The 17,303-nt window shown below is 54.6% G+C and overlaps 2 protein-coding genes across 3 annotated transcripts; both read right to left on the bottom strand.

Annotated features, from left to right (window-relative positions):
- Positions 1 to 2,734: 2,734 nt before the first annotated feature.
- On the bottom strand, positions 2,735 to 7,802 carry LOC132333253 (SNW domain-containing protein 1-like). Its single transcript, XM_059858156.1, has one exon. The coding sequence runs from the start codon at positions 5,175 to 5,177 to the stop codon at positions 3,561 to 3,563; it is 1,617 nt and encodes a 538-aa protein (XP_059714139.1). The 5' UTR covers positions 5,178 to 7,802; the 3' UTR covers positions 2,735 to 3,560.
- Positions 7,803 to 10,731: 2,929 nt separating this feature from the next.
- LOC132333136 (mucin-1-like) lies at positions 10,732 to 17,182 on the bottom strand. Of its 2 annotated transcripts, XM_059857924.1 has the most exons (12): positions 15,086 to 17,182; positions 14,575 to 14,633; positions 13,820 to 13,974; positions 13,292 to 13,386; positions 13,108 to 13,166; positions 12,724 to 12,860; positions 12,519 to 12,643; positions 12,328 to 12,386; positions 11,838 to 11,992; positions 11,371 to 11,477; positions 11,146 to 11,259; positions 10,732 to 10,953 (listed from the first exon to the last, which is right to left on the bottom strand). In XM_059857924.1, the coding sequence occupies exons 1-12, from the start codon at positions 16,223 to 16,225 to the stop codon at positions 10,909 to 10,911; spliced, it is 2,250 nt and encodes a 749-aa protein (XP_059713907.1). In that variant the 5' UTR covers positions 16,226 to 17,182; the 3' UTR covers positions 10,732 to 10,908. The 2 variants fall into 2 exon arrangements, with proteins under 2 accessions (XP_059713907.1, XP_059713908.1); XM_059857925.1 differs by lacking the exon at positions 11,838 to 11,992.
- Positions 17,183 to 17,303: the final 121 nt, after the last annotated feature.

Genomic DNA, 17,303 nt, shown 5'->3' on the forward strand with positions numbered 1-17,303 from the left:
TCCAGCCAAGGAGCTCCTCTGCCCTTCTCCGTCCGTGACCCCCATCAAAGGGCTGGAAGATCTGAGGGACACCAAGGCTTTGTCATCCTCCCCACCAATGCCTGTGATCCACAACGTCTTCAGCCTGGCACCTTACCAGGAGTACCTGGAGAAGGCCAAGGGCACCGACCCCATCCTGTTCTGCAGGAAGCATCTGTGGGAGGACTCCTCAGCCCAAAACACGGCTGGCAGCCAGGAGCCTGCTGCCCTCAGAGACGTCTCGCTGGTGTCCAGCCTGAGGGCGGGCAGTGATGCAGTGCAGAGCCAAGGGGAAAGCTGTTACAGGAGCATCCCAAAAAAGCCAAAGCCTGTGCCCCCAGAGCTGGAGTCTCAGGAGAGCAGCCCTGACAGGGAGAGCACCAAGGAGTCACCCTCTAAGGACATGGTGCTGGACCTTAGCTTCAAGAAGAGACTGGTGGAAGCTGGGGACACCCAGAGACCCCCTGGCTGTGTGGAGGGGACACTGGAGCGAGAGGAGAAGGAGGAGAGAGAAGCTGCAGGAGGGAAGGTGGGGCTGGGAGAGGGGGCTCAGCCCCAGGTGCCTGAGGCAGACTCTGGGGACAGGAGCAGCTTCCAGAGCTCAGCCAACTTCATGTTCCAAAAATACAAGCTGCTGCCCTCCCTCCCAGCCAGCACTGAGCCCCCCCAGCAGGACGGCAGCTCTCAAGCCCCCCAGCCCAGCCCCCCCAGCACCACCCCCACTCCAGCTCCCCCAGCCTCCTCTCCATCCAGCAACCCCCCGTTCCCACAGCCTAGCCCCCAGCTCGCCCCCAGCTCAGCATCATCCTAGCCCCAAACTGTGCTTCCCACAGCCCCCTCCACTCCAGAGGAGGAGAAGGTGGTGGTGGTGGTCAAGAAGGTTGGTGTCCCCTCACAGGCCCCCTCGGGGCAGTACTTCAGCACCCTGCACACCTTGCTCTGTGACACACTCACACACACAGACAGACACAAAAACACACAGTCAGACACAGACACAAAGACACACAACCACACACACAAACACACACAGACAGACACACAAACACACACACAGAGCAGCAGCTCTGCATTAACACACAGGATGGTCCAGGTACAGAGTTCCAACGCGCTTCATTTCAGGCGACACTGAAGGGGCCCAAGGCCCAAAGACAAAAGAGGGTCACGGGTAAAAAATACAGGGAAAGAGGGAGCATAGAGGAGTGTCAGGGATCCAGTGGTCTGAGGGCTCAGGGGCAGTACACTGGGAAGGGACTGCTAGGGAATGCCAGGCTGGATAGCTGGGGTTACAGACACCAATGGGATTACAGGGAATGGAGATCTCACTAGAACTTGAACATAGAAGGGTAAAAGGGGTAGGGAAGGCCAACAGGCCAATGGGGAAGACAGAACTGGGACAAATTAATACAGTCCTGCGGAGCACCGTCAGGGCAGCCTGTTTCCTCACCCTGAGCTGTGAGGAATGCCTGGAGCCTGCTGTGTGCCTCTCCAGGGCATAGCTACTGCCCTTTCCCTGGCAGGCTCATGGGCCTCCACCGTCCCCGATTTGGAAAATGTATTTAGCAGAGCTCAAGCCCACACTCCTGTGCCAGGACAGCACCTGTGTGTGTGTCCCTGTGTGCAGATGCTCGGGAGCATGCAGCCCCCATGTTGGCCCATTTCTCTTCATCCTGGGGCTGGACACGGCGGTAGGGACAGTGAGAGTCAAACTGCGTGGAGAAACAAACAACCAGGAGCCTGGAACTGGAACTTAGCTGCAAAATTACCACTGGCAAGATGAAGTTTCTGCCCCTGGTGGCACGGACAGGCAGCATGGGGGCGGCTGGCTTCCACTCTCTGGGGAACTGTGGTGACCAGGGAGGCTGGTGGGTGGTGGCTTGTAGCTGTCTGAGCAGGTCCTGTTCTCCAGAAATCCCCGAGCCCCAAATGGTACAGAAGCTGAGCACAAGGGCTCTCTGCAAAACTCATAACCTGTGAAACTGGGGGTGGCTGGACAGTGTTTCTGTAGCAAAGCTTGTTTCCAGCCCCGCAGCTCCACCATGGCTGGGTCCCTCGGGCAGCGGTCCCCCACAGAAATCACAGATTCCAAAAGAGAGCTGTGGATGCTTAGTGCCTTTCTAGAGTTTTCTACATTTGCCTTTTGGTGTTTCCCACTTTAAGGTGTGCGGCTCTTAGGGTTTGGTTTTTATTGCCTTTTCCCCTCCCCTTTCTCACCCACAAGTGTTTTGTGGAGGGAACAGAGCTGCAGAGGCGCAGGTGGCACCATGATCAGTCTGTGTGGCTTCCACCGCCACCGCTGCCAGTCAATCCAGAGTGAAGAATCTAATCCCCAGGGATGTGATATGGTACAGCAGCCTTGGGTCACAGCTGCAGGATGGTGCTGCAGAGTTTTCCTTCCCTTGTTGGCTGCAGTGGCGGCATGGGACAGCTCAGCCCTGCACTTTTTGGGGTGGCACCTGCCCATCACTTGGAATCGGCTGATCAACATTTAATTGCTGTTCATCTGAGAGAGCAGTTGTAGATATGGGGTCACATGGTGAGCCTCCCCTTGTGCCCCACCCTGGCATGGTGGACCTCCCCCCGCCCTGCCCTGGTGTAGCTTGGCTGCTGCAGCTCTGCTCCTTTTGGGCTTTTTAGTTGGTTTTTGGGGTTTTTTTGAGTGGTGGAAGGATGGCACAGCAAGCCAGGACTGGGTAATAAGTGACACAGACTCTCAAGCTATTCACAGAAGGTTAATAAACTTCTTTATTAAGAAACCCATGCTTTTTATACCCTACTTCATTACAGATGGACCTCTAACTGGTCCTTTAATTAAAACACCATCACCATTGACTAATTAAGAAACCACCCTTTGTAAACAAATCTCCAGAACACATTCCACATGTGCACAACATCAGGTGCAGCAAGACCAGAATTGTTTAGAATTCTTTCTCTCCAGCTCCCTAAACCTTCCCGGGCTGATTCTGGGAAAAGGTATCTAGCTTGTCTCTCTCTGACCAGGGAGCTGCTACCACAGAAGGAGGCTTTATTTCACTAAATGTAAACAAACTAAAGCAAGGATTACTGAGAGACTATGAATGAGTGCTTGTTTTAATACAGAATCCAGCTGTTTCCCCTCCCTTGTTCAATGAAACTCCATAACCACACTAAACCACTGAAACATGAACACCCCAGCATTTGTTACAGCATGACACAATCATTATATACAGCTGGAAGGCTTTTAACAGCTCAAGATTTAGCTACCTGCAAAAACTAAAGCTGTAGGAAGGGGGCTACATTCTTACCCTTAGACGCTGGGCAATGGGGAATCAGCAAAGTCAGAGACCTTGCTAAAGAAGAATTAATTCCCTTATGAAATGTTTCCAAGTGGTCTCCATGTCTTCTCTCTCCCTGGCTAGCTGTCCTGTGTAGAAGAATTAGTGTGTGCATGCTAGAGTTGGGAACTGCTGTGTTACAACACCATCCTCCTGCACACCCCATATTAAAAATCCTTTTTGATGAAGTCTGGGTTTTTAGTCCATTTCCCTACCTCTCAAGGAGCACATTCAGTCCTTCCTCCTCTTTTTGCTCGGAAGCTCGTGCTCCTTAGGGCAGCTGCTGTCTGGTGGCCGTTTGGAACCACCGTGTTGCTTAGCTTCTTCCAGAAACTTGTCCAAACCAAATGGATCCTCCTCAAATTGAACTGGTCCATCTCTGCTCCTGCCTCTGCTGTTATGATCCAAGTTAGAGAAGTCTTTGTCAGGAACAAACCTGTTGGTCTTTATTCGAGCCTCTAGATCATCTCCATACATGTCCTTATCCATATTTTTACTTGGCCTGTAGATGTTTTGGGCCAGATCCTTGCCACTTCTCCATGGCTGGTCATAAACATTATAAATTTCATCCTCTCCTCCAGCAAAGCCACTGTCCATACCCTTGCTCTGGTTGAACAGCCTCTGGTCATACTGGATTTCATTGGATGGCCTGCGGCCGGGCACCCCCAGGGCAATAACTTCACTGATGTCTCTGGTCTCATTTCTTTGCAGCTTTGACCTTTTATCAGGGGCTGCCCGGGAAAGATTTCTGTCGTGCTGTCTCTCTTTGCGCCGGTCACGTCTGATTTCGTCTCTTGCTCCAGCGTCTCCATCCTCTTGTTCAACACGGCTTTTGATCCCTGCTCTCCTCTCCCTGGCTTTCTGGGCCATTTCTCGGAGCTTTTCCTCCTGTTTCTCCTTTTCTTTCTGAGCCATCTTCCTCTCCACCTGGGCACGCATCTCTACTGCCTCACGAGCCTTTCTGTCAGCAATATAGAGTGCCTCAGCAAGCTTGGCAAAGTTTTCATTAATATGAACGGTCTGCAATCCTCTGCCGTCTGCAGCCAGACGCTTATCCAAGGGAACGGTGTAACCCTTTCCATTTTTCCAGTTTGAAATGCACGGAGGAATTTTCCACTCTTGCTGCTCTTTCACAGTCAGCTTTCTACTTGGAGAGTGCAAGACAGGTGCTGGAGGAGACGGTGGTCCTCGTGGAATCTTCCTGTTGCTTTTGAATCTTGGAGGCTCCAGAGGGTCCTTCTGCATTTCCACCACCCGAATAACTCTCTGCCTTGCTCCAGAGTTGAATGCAGCTCCTTGCTGGGATGGCGTGTACCGAATGTACTGTGCAGGAGCTGCCTTCTCAGCAGCTCCAGCCGGCAGGGCTGCTGCAACTTTTTGGGAGACTAATTTCTCCAAGGCTGCTCTTGTCTTCTTGGTTATCTCTCTAACTGCCTTCTCATCTGGTCTTTGCAGTCCAGGACCATCCACATTCATGACCTCTTTTGGCACAAGATCTGTGTACTTGCTGTAAATAACCTTGTCCTTTGCCTGTCCTTGTCGAGCAATTGCATCGTATTTTATTCTTCCTTCTGCATCCACCTGAAGAGCCAAAGCATTGGAAATTTTCTTCTTTTGGCCCATATCCAATGGATATTGGGCCACATGAATTTCTGGGAAGGCACCCCCATCTCCAAAATCCTCTAGCGCCCTTGGTATCCATCCTTTCCGGTAACCATAGGGGGGAGGTTCCCTTTGTGAGGAGACCAGAGCAGTCTGCCTGGATCCCTGAGCTCCTGCTCTTGCTTCTAGCTCCAGCAGATCTTGGGACAGCTGGGTTGGAGCTGGCAAAAAACTGGTGAGGGCCATCCTGACCACGATCGCCGTCCGCTCTGCCTCACGCCCAGCCCGCAGCTCTCCGCTTCTCCCAAGATTATTTGCAGCAATTAGTTTTAAGGTCTTAACTAAGTCCTGTAACTTTGAATTTTATCTGCATCAGTTCTGCAAAGTTTAGAAATGAATAGCTCACAAAAACAATTTTACTGCTGCAGCAGACACAGTCAGAATACAACCTGACCCCTGTGGCTCAGGGTGGTGGCAGCAGTCCCGTTAAATGGTGGCTCAGCCCTCGTGCAGTGCCAGCTGTGGTTCTGCTGGAGCAGGATCCTGGAGAATCGGGGAGTTTTCCTCTGAAGGTCCAGGGGTGAGGTAGAAGAGTCTGGTCTTCCTCTGGCAATCCTGTGGGAGAAGACTGCCTGTGGTGTTTGAAGGGCCAGATTATATCCAGGCAGGAATGCTTGGCTCCTCCCCCTGGGCAGAGCATCTCACAATGGCAGGATGGAATTTTATCAGTCAGGCAGTGACACTCAATGGCCCATTAACGGAAGATTATCTCCCTGGAGGGAGGATTAGTTGTGGAAGAGATAAGGCAAAGTGCCCCACCTGGTTTTAACAGATGGTGACAGAACACATGCTTGTGGTTACATCTTGCATTGCAGTCTAAGGCAGTTAAATATTTTCTACATTGTAAGATGGAGAGTTGTTTTCTTTGAAGAGGAAAGACAAATCCAACTAAAACAGCTGTGATGAAACACTGATAAACACCTGTTTCTGGCTAAAGAACATACAGTGTGTTCACCCTTGATTTTGTCAGAGTCTATTGCCTGTTACAATCTTCATTACAATTGCTGTTTTGTCTTCCATAGGTAACACAGAAGAGTCAGTGATGATTCTCCATTATGGCTGTTATTGATTGTAAGCTGTTTTAGCATTTCCCTTTGTTTCATTTTCCTGTCATAGGTATATGACAGTTTAGAAAGGTGTTCCCTCAACTTCCTGAGAGGGTTATCACTGATGTATTGATTACATGGTGTGAATTTTCCAATTTAATAATAGGCATTATTTATAAGATGGTATTAGTGTATTTATAGCCAGCTTCCTCTATGCTTTAACATCTCTTTGTGCAATTATCTTAAGGACACATGTTGTTTCAGGATCCTTTGTCTTTGTTCTCTGGCTGTTTATGCATCTCTTGGATCAGCTGAGCTCTCTGGCGGCTCCCTGCACTGGCTCAGTGGTCTGACCCAATGCTGTCTCATAATTTTAAGTATTTTTCAGAGTTCCAACAAAAGGCAGAGCTTTGTTGAAAGCCTTCTCCAAACTGCTAGTCTTGTGATTTTTGCCCAGTTATTATTACAGCAGCACTCCAGCAGTTTGCAGTGTTTGAAGCATCTCTATCCTGATGGAAACTCCACAGTGATCCAACTACTGGATGCTTTGATTAGTCTTTAACCACAAGGGCTTTACTCATAACTGCTATTTTAGGAGCCTTGTTTTCAAATGTGTTTAGGGAATTCCCTCCCAATTGGAGCCTGGGTAGTGGCCTGGCCTGAGTGTGGGCCTGAAGGATTGTTTTTTCACTATTCCATTGCAGCCAGACCATACCCCAAAGTTTGCTTTTGCAGTGCCTCCTGTCAATAACACGGCACCAGTGCAACGATGCCGTGTTATTATTACCAATTATTATCATTATTATTACCAATGGCGAGTTCTTCCCCGAGGCATGACAAACAGCCCTGCAATCTGTCCCTGCTGCACGGCACAGGCACTCTCAGCAGGGAGAGAGCAACTCCCAGGGCATGCTGTTATCACCACATGGATGACATTTGGACTGCAGCCCTACTCCGACAGGTAAAAGAATTATAAAAGAAAGGCCTCATAAAACCAGGCCTTGCTCTGCTAGATTACCAGCTAGCCTCTCACTTCTTCTTAGTGCAGCTAAGCAGCCAGCCAAGTTCCCAAGTGAGAAGGAGAATCTGCTAACACAACAGTCTATACTTGGGGAGAAAATAAAGTGGCACCTGCATAAACAGTAGATCTACCCCAGGAGAATCAGCGAAGAAATATCTAAACAATTTAAGAATAGAGAGATTTGATGGACAAGTAAAATACCTTCTACCAACCAATAAAGTAATTGGCAAGAAAGCTACTGAGCAATTGGAGTCAGACACGAGGTCTGTGAAAACTGCATGAAAATGAGTTGTGTGAATAAAGAATGGGCTTTTTCCTGCATGAAGAAAATGGAGTCTTGCATGATTCATTCTGATACAACCCAAATAAAAGAGGAACTCTCCCAGATTCAGCCAAGCCTGTTGCAAACATTAAAACCATTTGGGCTGCAGCTAGAACCAGAGAAGGTGCAGCACCAAGCACCCTAGAAATATTTGGGACTCAAAATAATGGACTAGTTAGTACAACCAGAAACAATTCCATTTTCAACCAAAATCCAAACTCTAAATGATGCACAGAAACTTTTGGGTGCCATCAACTGGGTCACACCTGTTCTGGATTGCAAGGCAAGGTGTATTCTATTACCCTCTGTATGGCAGTTGTCTGGTGTCAAGTGGGCAATTTCCCCTTATCTCTCTCCCTGAGAGATCACAATCACTCCTCCCTCAGCAGGGGGCATCCCGAGATAAGAGGCTGTTGAATGTCACTGCATGGCTGATAAGAACTGTAACATCCCATTGTGAGATGCTCCACCCAGAGGGAGGAGCCAAGCATTGCTATCCAGATATAATCAGGAGATTCTGAAACACCAGCACAGCGTCTCCACTGGATTCACCAGAGGAACAGCAGCTGCTTCTACTTCCACGGATCTGCGGAGGAAGAATCACCCTTTTTTCTACAGGACCCCCTGCTCCAACAGAAGCACACCTGACACCTCAGGAGGACTGCAGCCACTTTTCCAATTGGACTGCTACCAACTCCCTGACCAACAGGGTGTCAGCTTGAGATCTGGCTCTGTCAGGGTTGTTCTAGTGTACTGCATTGTTTTGTTTTATCCTTTTATTTTTTTCCTTCCCTGTTAAAGAACTGTTATTTCCTGCTCCCATATTTTTTGCCTGAGAGCCCCTTAATTTAAAATTCATAGCAATTCGGAGGGGGGGGAGGGTTTGCATTCTCCATTTCAGGGGAGGCTCCTGCCTTCTTTAGCAGGCACCTGTCTTTCCAAACCCAGACAATACCTTACCTAGGATTGGCCAGCTCACAATTAGCACCTTTATCTGACCTCCTAAAAGGTGATCCTGATTAACTTCCCGCAGAAAATTAACCCCAGAGGCAAAAGCTGCTCTCAATACAGCAGAGCAAGCTATCACAAACAGACAAGCCCCCTGGATCTGCCCAGAGGTGTTCATCCACCTTTCACTCTGTTCATTCTCTCTGCTGATTGACAAAAGGGAGAATGTGCAGCGAATCCCCACAGAGCAGGGCAGCTAAAGCTGTCTAGACACTAAACCATTTGAGAGTATTAGGAAAGTCCCAGAACCCAGTCATTTTAAATCACTTCCAGTCACTACAATCATCCATCCAGTGACCACCAGACATCCAAACCCAAGGGAATGGTGGGAGACCTTATCACCAGTGGGTGGGGAGGCCCGTGGGGTCTCATGACCTGGGGAGGGGGAGATGTGGGATCCAACAGACCCTGACACACACTGGGTGCCTGCCAGATGTGTCCCTCCTGCCCTACCTCCTGCCCAGGACCACAGGCAGCATCCTCCTGAGAGCTCCTCAACAGAGCTGGAGGAGCCATGTGTGGAACAGGGATGGAAACTTGTTCACCCTCCTCATGGACATCTGGGACTATTGAAGTCCAATTTGTAAAAGGCCTCATTGAAATGAGACCCTGCTGCCTTCTGCCACCCTGACTGCAAAGGGCCCCTGCAGGCAGGACAACAGAGAACACTTTGCCATTTTTAATCAAAAGAAAAGGAGGAATTGTCACAGTACAGCCAGCCTGTAACTGGACAAGGAGGTAACACAAATCCAGTTTGGCTGGCCTGGACTGTTCCAGAAAACAGATCAACAGGTCCCTGGAGAGGTTAGACTCAAACCTATGCAGGGGACCCTCAGCCAAGCCTGTTCAAGTCTAGAGGCAGAAGAACCACTGGCCTGAGAACCAGGCAGAGAGAGATCCCAGCCTGTTTAAACCCAGGAGTTTCAGACCCTCTTTACAGAGACTCTTACATATTAAAGCACCACTGTTGCCACATGGATCTCTGAGAGTTTGTGTCAGCCCTGTCTCCAGCCAATGACCTCACATAGCACCTCTTCTCTTTGATTTGCTTGCCCATCAAGTCATGCTTTAGGTTCAGGAGAGATGAGCTGCACAACTGATCCCCTGGTGACAGGGAGAGGGGGCATTTAAAGGTCACCTGCTGCCACAAAGCCTGCAGCTTCCCTGGTTTTAAACACAGCAGCCCTCCAAAATGACCTTGGGTTTGCTCCTAGGGACCAGAGAACCCCTCTCCACACCTCAAATCATTGGGCAATCCCCCAAATGATCCAAGAGAGACAAAACAGAGATGGCTTCTTTGGCTCTGGAGCCAATTGGAGGGCAGTGGGAGATGGATGGGGCCCTCCTCTGCAGCAATGGGGAACAAAGCAACACAAAGCCCCTTGTGCAAGTGAACGAGACCCCCTTATTGCAGAAATTGCCCCTTCTAGACCTTTAATCTCCACCTGACATAACAGAAACCCAGCCAAAGCCCAAAGGGATTGAACAGAAGAAGGGCACCCATTGGCTGGCTCAGCTGCAGCGCTGCTGACCACATGTCCTCACACCCAATCAGCTTCCAGCCCATACACAGTCCATGCATCCCTCCAGCCAATCACAGCCTCCCTGCCAGCTGGGACCCCACTGCCTCTCTCCTGCTCTGCTGCACGAGCAGCTGCACCTGCTGCAGGGGGAAGAGGCACAGCTGGCAATAAATAAAGGTTGGTGAGAGTGGAGCTGGAAGCACTGCAGAGCTGGGATCTCACCGAGGTGTTGATAAAGACTGTGGGGACACGATGCTGATCTGGGGCTGAAATTCTGCTTGTGGGGCTGAAATAAAAGCCCTCAGCGTGCCTGAAATAGACACACCGGGCCTGGAGGTGAAGTAAAGATTGTGGCAGGGGAAAGGTAAAATAAAGCCCCTGGCACTGAGGCTGGAATAGGGACTGCAGAGAGCCAGAGGCAAAGCAGCACAGAAATAAAGATCTGAAATAAAGGCTCTGGGGCACCCAGCACACACAGCAGGAGCTGCAGTCAGTGCTGTGGGGCTGGAGCTGAGATGAAGCCCCTGGGGCAGGTTTGGGGGGGGGAACAAACAGCCCAGAGCAGGATCTGAAATAAAATCCAGCGTGCTCAAAGGGGAAGAACCCCAGGGCTGGGAAAGTGACTGTGGGGCTGGCCTGCACATCCTTGCTTTTTCACCTCCCCAGCACTAGGGCTGTTATCCCAGAGCTGGAGAGGAGCAAGCCCAGCTCACAGGCACCAGTTAGAGCAGCAGCACAGGGCTGGGGTGGTACTGGGAGCCCAGGAGGGAGGTTGGTTCAACACCACCCCCACAGCAGACACACATCCTTCACCACAGGCTTTCACGGTCTACAAACAGTTTATTTCAGGTACAAAATGGTTCCTTGACACACCTGAGTCTGGATTCTGCACAGGGAGCACCTGGCAGCTGCTGCCACAGGATCAGGGAGAGCTTCTCAGCATCTCCTTCCCACCCACAGCCCTTGTCCAGGCTCCCCCCAGCTGCTGCTTCTCTCCTCAGGCAGAAGTGCTTTGGCACACCAAGTGACCATCCCCAGGGTCCTGCAGGGGAGAGGGAAGAAGTCCCTTGAAGCACCTCCAGAAGAAGGCAGGAGTGAGGGTCCCTTCCCTCCAGCTCCCCACAGGTTTCTCCAGCCCCAGGGACCATCACCAGGTAACAGGAGAACCTGTGAGCTGCAGAAACACCAGCTCCCAGGCTCAGAGGGAAATGCAAGGGGTGCAAAGGGCACTGACCTCTGTCCAGAAGCCCTGGTTCTCCATTTCCAACGTCTGGATGCCCACTTCAGGGTCTCTTCTGTCCCAAAGGGCTCCTCCAGCCTGCCAGCCCAGCCTCTTGGTGCCCAGGCACTGGGGAGGAGAGCACAGGGACTGCAGCCCCAGCTGGCCCCACAGAGCCCCCCAGCCCAGCCCAGGGCCCAGGGCTGCTGGCCCAGCCCAGCAGACAGGACTGGCCCTCACCACAAGCACGACGGGCGCAGCCACGATGCAGAGGCCACCGATGACCACCAAGGCCACTCCGTAGGCTGGGAAGCCCGGCTGGGGCCTGGCAGGCTCCAGGGTGTCCTCTGGAGCAGAGCAGAGCATTGGGAGCTGTGCCAGCACTGCCCCACGGGGTGCCAGCCACCCTCTGCCCCAGGACTGACACAGGGCATAGAATAACTCCTGTTCCACTCCCTCCGTGCCTTTTCCTCCCCTCCCACAGCAGCCTGCAGCAGAAGGTCTCCATCCCCAGTGCCCCAGGCCATGCAGAGGCAAGGGGCACAGCTGTTAGTCAGTGTTGCTGCCTGCTCACCTCAGCAGCCAAGGCACCTGAGCCTCTCTTGACACAAGGGACCAGGATGGGCCCAGCTGTGGATCCACTCTGCTCCCAGGGCAGGCACGGGGCCTGTGGAGCTCAGGCACTCAGGTGCCCGAGGAGAGCTTACCTCCCACAGAGAGAGAGGATGGATCCACGTGGATGGCAGAGCCAGCCAGAGCCTGGTCTGGCCCCACCGAGCGCACGAGTGCCCGCAGCACTTGCACGCTGGTTGGAGCGGGGCGGCGGAAGATCATGTTCCCATGGCAGATCAAGGAGCCAGGCCTGCAGGCAGGGTTGGGAAGAGCTCCAGCAGCTGCCAGCCCCACCATGACCCCACAGTGGCACGGGGTGGGCACTCCCAGCCTCCTCCCAGAGGGTTTTGCTCAGGAGGAAGAGATCTCTGCACTCAGGGAGCCGAGGGATGGATGGGACATGCCTGGAGGTCCAGCAAGTCACCACTGCTGCAATGGCTTAATGCTCGACCTCAGCTTCCTCTGCAAACCCTTCCTTAGCCAAAAGCATGCAGCTGTCAGCCATGCCCTGTTGGCTGACGGCTGAAGGGAGACCTCCCTGCCCCTGTGCAGCCCTGGCCAGCAGAAGCCCTGCTCCCAACTCACAGGAATTCTTTGATGATGGCTGTCAGGAAGGATGGGTAATCCCTCAGGGCTCTCGCCACCTGGAAGAAAGGGTGTGCTCAGCTCCCTGCCAGCTCTTGGGGCACTTTGGCCAGCCCAGAGCAGCCCCTCTTGCTCCCTTCCCACCCAGCTGGGAGGACCTCAATCCCCTCTTCCAGCAGCCCCACTCCTACCGCATCACCAAGGTGCCTGGAGAGATCGTGGTGCTCTGCAGAGAGTGGATCCTGAAGCTTCTGGCTGAAGGCTCTGTTGGTGACGACGAAGGACAGAGGGTACACGTGCAGCCCGAGCTGGGACCCTGAAGGAGCAGGAAACAAGCGCTGGCTGAGCAGACTTGGCAGCCACCCTGCCCCCAGCACCCACGGGGACCGTCCTTACCCTCCACCGAGAGGGAGCTCAGGGCCACGGAGAGGCCTGAGAGTGCAGTCAGGGCTTCCAGAACCTCTGTAACGTCAGCATGGACAACTGTGTCTAGGTACAGGTCTCCAGTGATCTCCGTGTTCCCACCCAGCTTCCTGAGGGGAGAGAAGAGCTCTGAGCAGGGCAGGAGGGTTGGGACCTGGCTCCAGCACCTTTCCTGGAGGTTTTCTCCTGAGAGCCCACAGAAGGGGCTCAATTCCAGTTTGCTCCAGCTGCACATCCCCTGCCAGCTTTCCCCATTCCCTCCATCCTTGCAGCACAGCTGATTAGCTGCAGAGGGCACAGGAGAGAGTGAAGGGGATGAAAGGAAGAGGTTGGCAGAGGAGTAGCTGCATGCCATACCTGAGCTGGGAGATGGTGAAGTTCCTCACGTGGTAGAGGGCACTGACAGCTGCAGTTACCTGGGCAGGGAGAAGGCAACAGTTCACACCTTGCCCTGTTTAGCACAGGCTCTTCCAGCACCCAGGCAGCCTGTGCCCATTCCCCCAGCATCTCCCTTTGGAACAGCCCCCTAGGCTTGGCATACCTCTCTGACCAGCCTCTCCATGCTGCCCACGCCAAGCTGGGAGCCAGTGAGGGAGATGGACAGCTTCTCCGGGTCCAGGTTCTCCAGGCTGAAGCCTAAGGGAGTTGGGAAGAGTTCCACTCATTCCTGTTCCTGCAGCTTCCCTGGGAGACAGTGTTCAGCCCAGAGCTCATCCATGGCCACACACCAAAGGCAGAAAGCAGCAGGGCAGCTGAGTGAGGAGCAATCCCTTGGAATGTGGGAAGGGCTCGGGATGTACCATTTCCCAGCACAGCAGGGCTGGGGCACAGAGGGGAGGCCAGGGAGCCGAGCAGAAGCCCAGGCCCACACAGGCCCAGCTGCTACAGATGTGCCCTCCACCACCCTCCACATCCTTACAGTGGCTTTACACAGGCCAGGAGAAGGGATGTTCAGGGAAGGAAAAGCCTGGAACCCAAACTGCACGGGGTTCAGCCTGGAGAGAGGCACAAGGAGGGCACTGGGCAGCAGCAGCAGCAGCCCTGCTGTGGGAAGATCTTCAGGACTCACCAGCAGACTGGACAGACTGGGGCTCCAGCTGCCAGCTGAAGATGCTCCTTCCCTTGCTGGCCTCTGTGATGACTGTCCGGATGAGGTGGGAGTTGGAGGGAGCAGGAGCATCCCCCCAGAACAGAACCTGCCCTCGCACCACCACTGAGCCATTCCTGGAGGGACAGGAGACAGTGGGCAGCACACCTACTGCTTTTGTCCAGGTGTCATTGTCCAGGAATTCAGACAGGGATCCCTCAGGATGATGACACCAGGGAGGGAGTGAAGCCCCTCAATGCTCCTGTCTGGAGCATTCTCCTGGGCAAACCCTTCCCTCCAAGCCAAACCTGCAGCAGCTTGGAAGAAAACCAGACAGCACTGCTTCTTCCAGCAGGGTCCACCTTTATTGCACACACTCAGTATTTCTATGTTTCCACTCTGGGAAAGGTTGAAGAAAGTCTCAGGAACATGTAAGAGGAAAGCCAAAAGAGCCTACACCACCAAACATTCATTAAAGCACTCAAGGTTGCTGCCCTTATCAGCCACTCGCTCCAACATCCACCTCCCAGCCTTCTGGGAGACCAAGGAAAAACATTCCCACGTGGTGTTTATGGCTGCAGCCCTTCCTCTGGAATGCACCTTTCCCAAGGGAACAGACAGTCTCTATCAAAGTGGAACAAGCTGCTCTTCTACTCAGGACTCTCCTTAAGGCCAGGCTGGCTGCCTCAGGCCACTGCTCCTACAAACCCAGCCCTCCAGAGCAGCTGCACACTCACATGAACTCCAGGACATTGGCCTGCAGGAAGCTCTCATAGCTGGACAGCATCTGGTTGAGCTGGAAGGAAGAAGCAGCTGGGAATTAATTGAGGAGGTTTCCCAAGCCCCCCCATGTGAAGGGGAAATGCAGGAGCAGGTGGGCAATAAAGAGAGGGAAGTCAGCTCAGCCTGCCCAGGGGAGGGCACACTGGCACCCCAGGGAGAGCTCTGGGAATGCCTGGGGATGAGCTGGGACACCCAGAGCAGCCAGCCCCATCCTGGCAGGGAACAGCCCAGCACTAATGCCCTGTGCCAGGGCCCTGCTGGCTGCCAGGGGTGAGGGGAGCCCAGCCCCACCTCAAACCAAGCTCCAGCAGAGCAGTGCCAGGGGTTTGCCCACCTCCACCGTGCTCAGGTGGGCACCCAACCAGCCAAGGGCTGATGCAGCACTCAGGCTTCTCCCCCAGCAGGGCCTGGCACCACCCCACAGCCCACAGTGCCAGATGTGTCCCAGGCCCCTGCAGCACCCACCATCAGTGTCACATCTCCCTCCAGCTGCCGGTAGCTCTCGGAATTCCTGCTGCCCAGAGCCGGGCCGTAAGCGATGCCCAGCAGCCGGAATTGCAAGGGCAGCACGTGCACAGGCTGGGAGGGCAAGGGCAGGCTGGAGGGGTGGGATGCAGGGGGTTTCCTCCCTGTGGAGCCAGGCCTGCCCTTTGTCATCAGCTCAGCTGGGCTGGAGGCTGCTCTGGTGGCTGCAGGGAGCTGCTCCGTGCCTGTGGAGGAGTTCTGGGAAGTGCTGGAGCCGCTGGACACGGCGTGGGCACGGAGGGTCAGTGCTGAGGGCGCAGCCAGGCTCTGGGAGCTGAGCAGGGAGCTGGCTGCATGCCCAGCTCCAGGAGAGGGCAGCAGGCAGCACGGAGATGTCACAGTGCTGCTGGTGGCAGTGTGGTGGCCAGGCTCAGAGGCACGCTGCAGAGCTGCCTTTGTGGAGCAGGGGGGAGGCACAGAGCCCGGGCTGGCAGGGCTGGGCCCTGGAGGTCCTGCTGCAGTGGGAACAGGTCCCACTGATGCTGTCCTGGGCTGGCTGGGCCTGGATTCTTCTGTCACAAACATCTGTCCAAGCTCTGGGATGACACCAGGGGCTGTGGAGCCCATCCCAGCCACGGTGGGACCTGCAGGGCTGGGACCCTCAGGCTGGAGGAGCTGAGCTGAGGCAACAGGCACCCTCTTGCCAGGCCACGGTGTGGGGGACAGCGTGACAGCCATTGCTGTGGCCAGCCTGAGCCCTTCCCTGTGCCCACAGCCAGGCTGCCCCTGCAGGGAGGTCCCAGATGTCCGTGTGGCTGCAGTCCGTGTCCCCAGCCTCTGTCCCCCAGCACCTGCTCCAGGGGACACTACTCCCTGCATCCCTGGGGAGCAGCCCGAGGAGAGGAGGTCCCCACACGCTGTCCCCAGAGTGTCACCCACCCCTCGCTGGGAGGCTGCTGAGCCCGGGGGACCCCAGGTGACAGCAGGCAGAGCGCCCAGGCCGTAGGGGACAGCAGTGGCACGCACACACACGGCCAGCAGCAGCAAGGCTCTGCAGCACAGGCTGCGGGCAGGGACAGCCCCGCGGGCAGCAGGACACGGGGCTGGGCCCGCAGCCCCTCCCCTCTCCGCACGGAGCATCGTTCCTGCCTGCAGGGCAGCAGCGGCGCCTGGGGGGCTCGGCGCTCCGAGCCCTCGGCTCCTGTCGGCAGAGGCCACGGCGAGAGCTCAGCTGTGGAGAGGGACAGCAGGAGATTTAGGCTGGCTCTCTGCACTCCCACATCCCAGTGCCAGGCCCATTCCCACACTTCCCATCCCAGGAGCTCCTCATTAAAACCCCCCTCCCTTGTCCCCAGCAGGCTCCCAGCTCAGGAAAGCCTCTGCCAAGCCTCAGCACCTCCTGGGAAGCTCCCAGGGCAGCACAGGGCTGTAACCAGCACAGGGCTCAGACATTCCCTCATCCCCAGAAACCTCCCCAAGGAGAGCCAGGACCAGCAGCACCCCTCACCCAGCAGCACCCAGCAGAAGAGAGCACCAAGGCCCAGCCAAGGCCTGGCTTTTATCTGCTTTCCCAGGGGAGGCTGTGGCTCTGTTCCAGCTGCTCCCAATTAACACACAAACTCATCTGCACTCCCCCAGGTGAAGCTGGAGGGGTCTCAGCTTCCCTCTGCTCCTCATGGAGCTCTCAGCAGCAGAAGGAGGGGGTGGGTGTGTCCCTCCAGGCAGGATGATCCCCAAACCCTGCTGATGCTGCCCACAACTCCCTGTTTGTGAGGCTGTGGCAGTGTTCACCGGCTGGGCTCCACCACCTGGGGCTGAAGAACGTGGATTGCAGCACTTGGCCTTTGGGATCAGGCAGATTCTGTGCCTGATGGAGGCTCCCAAGGGGGCGAGTCCTGGGGTCCCCACTGGGTCAGCCCAGGCTGCATCCCTGAGCAGTCCAGACTCTCCTGCCCAGTTTCTGATGCTCACACATCCACCAGCACCCTGTTCCCAGGCTGTCACCCACAGGGTTTGTGGAGGCTGGGATGTGCTCCTGTCATGGCATCCTGAACACTGGATTCAACCTCCAGTGATGGCACAGAGGGGCTGGGCACAGCACTTGTGGCTTGCTGCAGGGAGAAGAGGGCAAGTGCAACAGGTGGGGGATCTGGGTCCCTCCAGGCCCAGGAAGGTCCTGTTGTGCCCACGCTGGGAAGCAGAGACAGAAGCAGGCATG

Source organism: Haemorhous mexicanus, chromosome 13 (genome assembly GCF_027477595.1).
Source record: "Haemorhous mexicanus isolate bHaeMex1 chromosome 13, bHaeMex1.pri, whole genome shotgun sequence".
Classification (NCBI taxonomy): domain Eukaryota; kingdom Metazoa; phylum Chordata; class Aves; order Passeriformes; family Fringillidae; genus Haemorhous; species Haemorhous mexicanus.

Bases quoted from the DNA above. Each gene is read 5' to 3' on its own strand.
- LOC132333253 (XM_059858156.1), bottom strand. From the start codon at position 5,177: ATGGCCCTCACCAGTTTTTTGCCAGCTCCAACCCAGCTGTCCCAAGAT.
- LOC132333136 (XM_059857924.1), bottom strand. From the start codon at position 16,225: ATGCTCCGTGCGGAGAGGGGAGGGGCTGCGGGCCCAGCCCCGTGTCCT. The intron at 12,861-13,107 runs GTATGGCATGCA...CTCTCCCCTCAG, and splicing joins TTCACCATCTCCCAGCTCAG to GAAGCTGGGTGGGAACACGG. The intron at 11,993-12,327 runs GTGAGTTGGGAG...CCCTGCCTGCAG, and splicing joins GCCATCATCAAAGAATTCCT to GCCTGGCTCCTTGATCTGCC.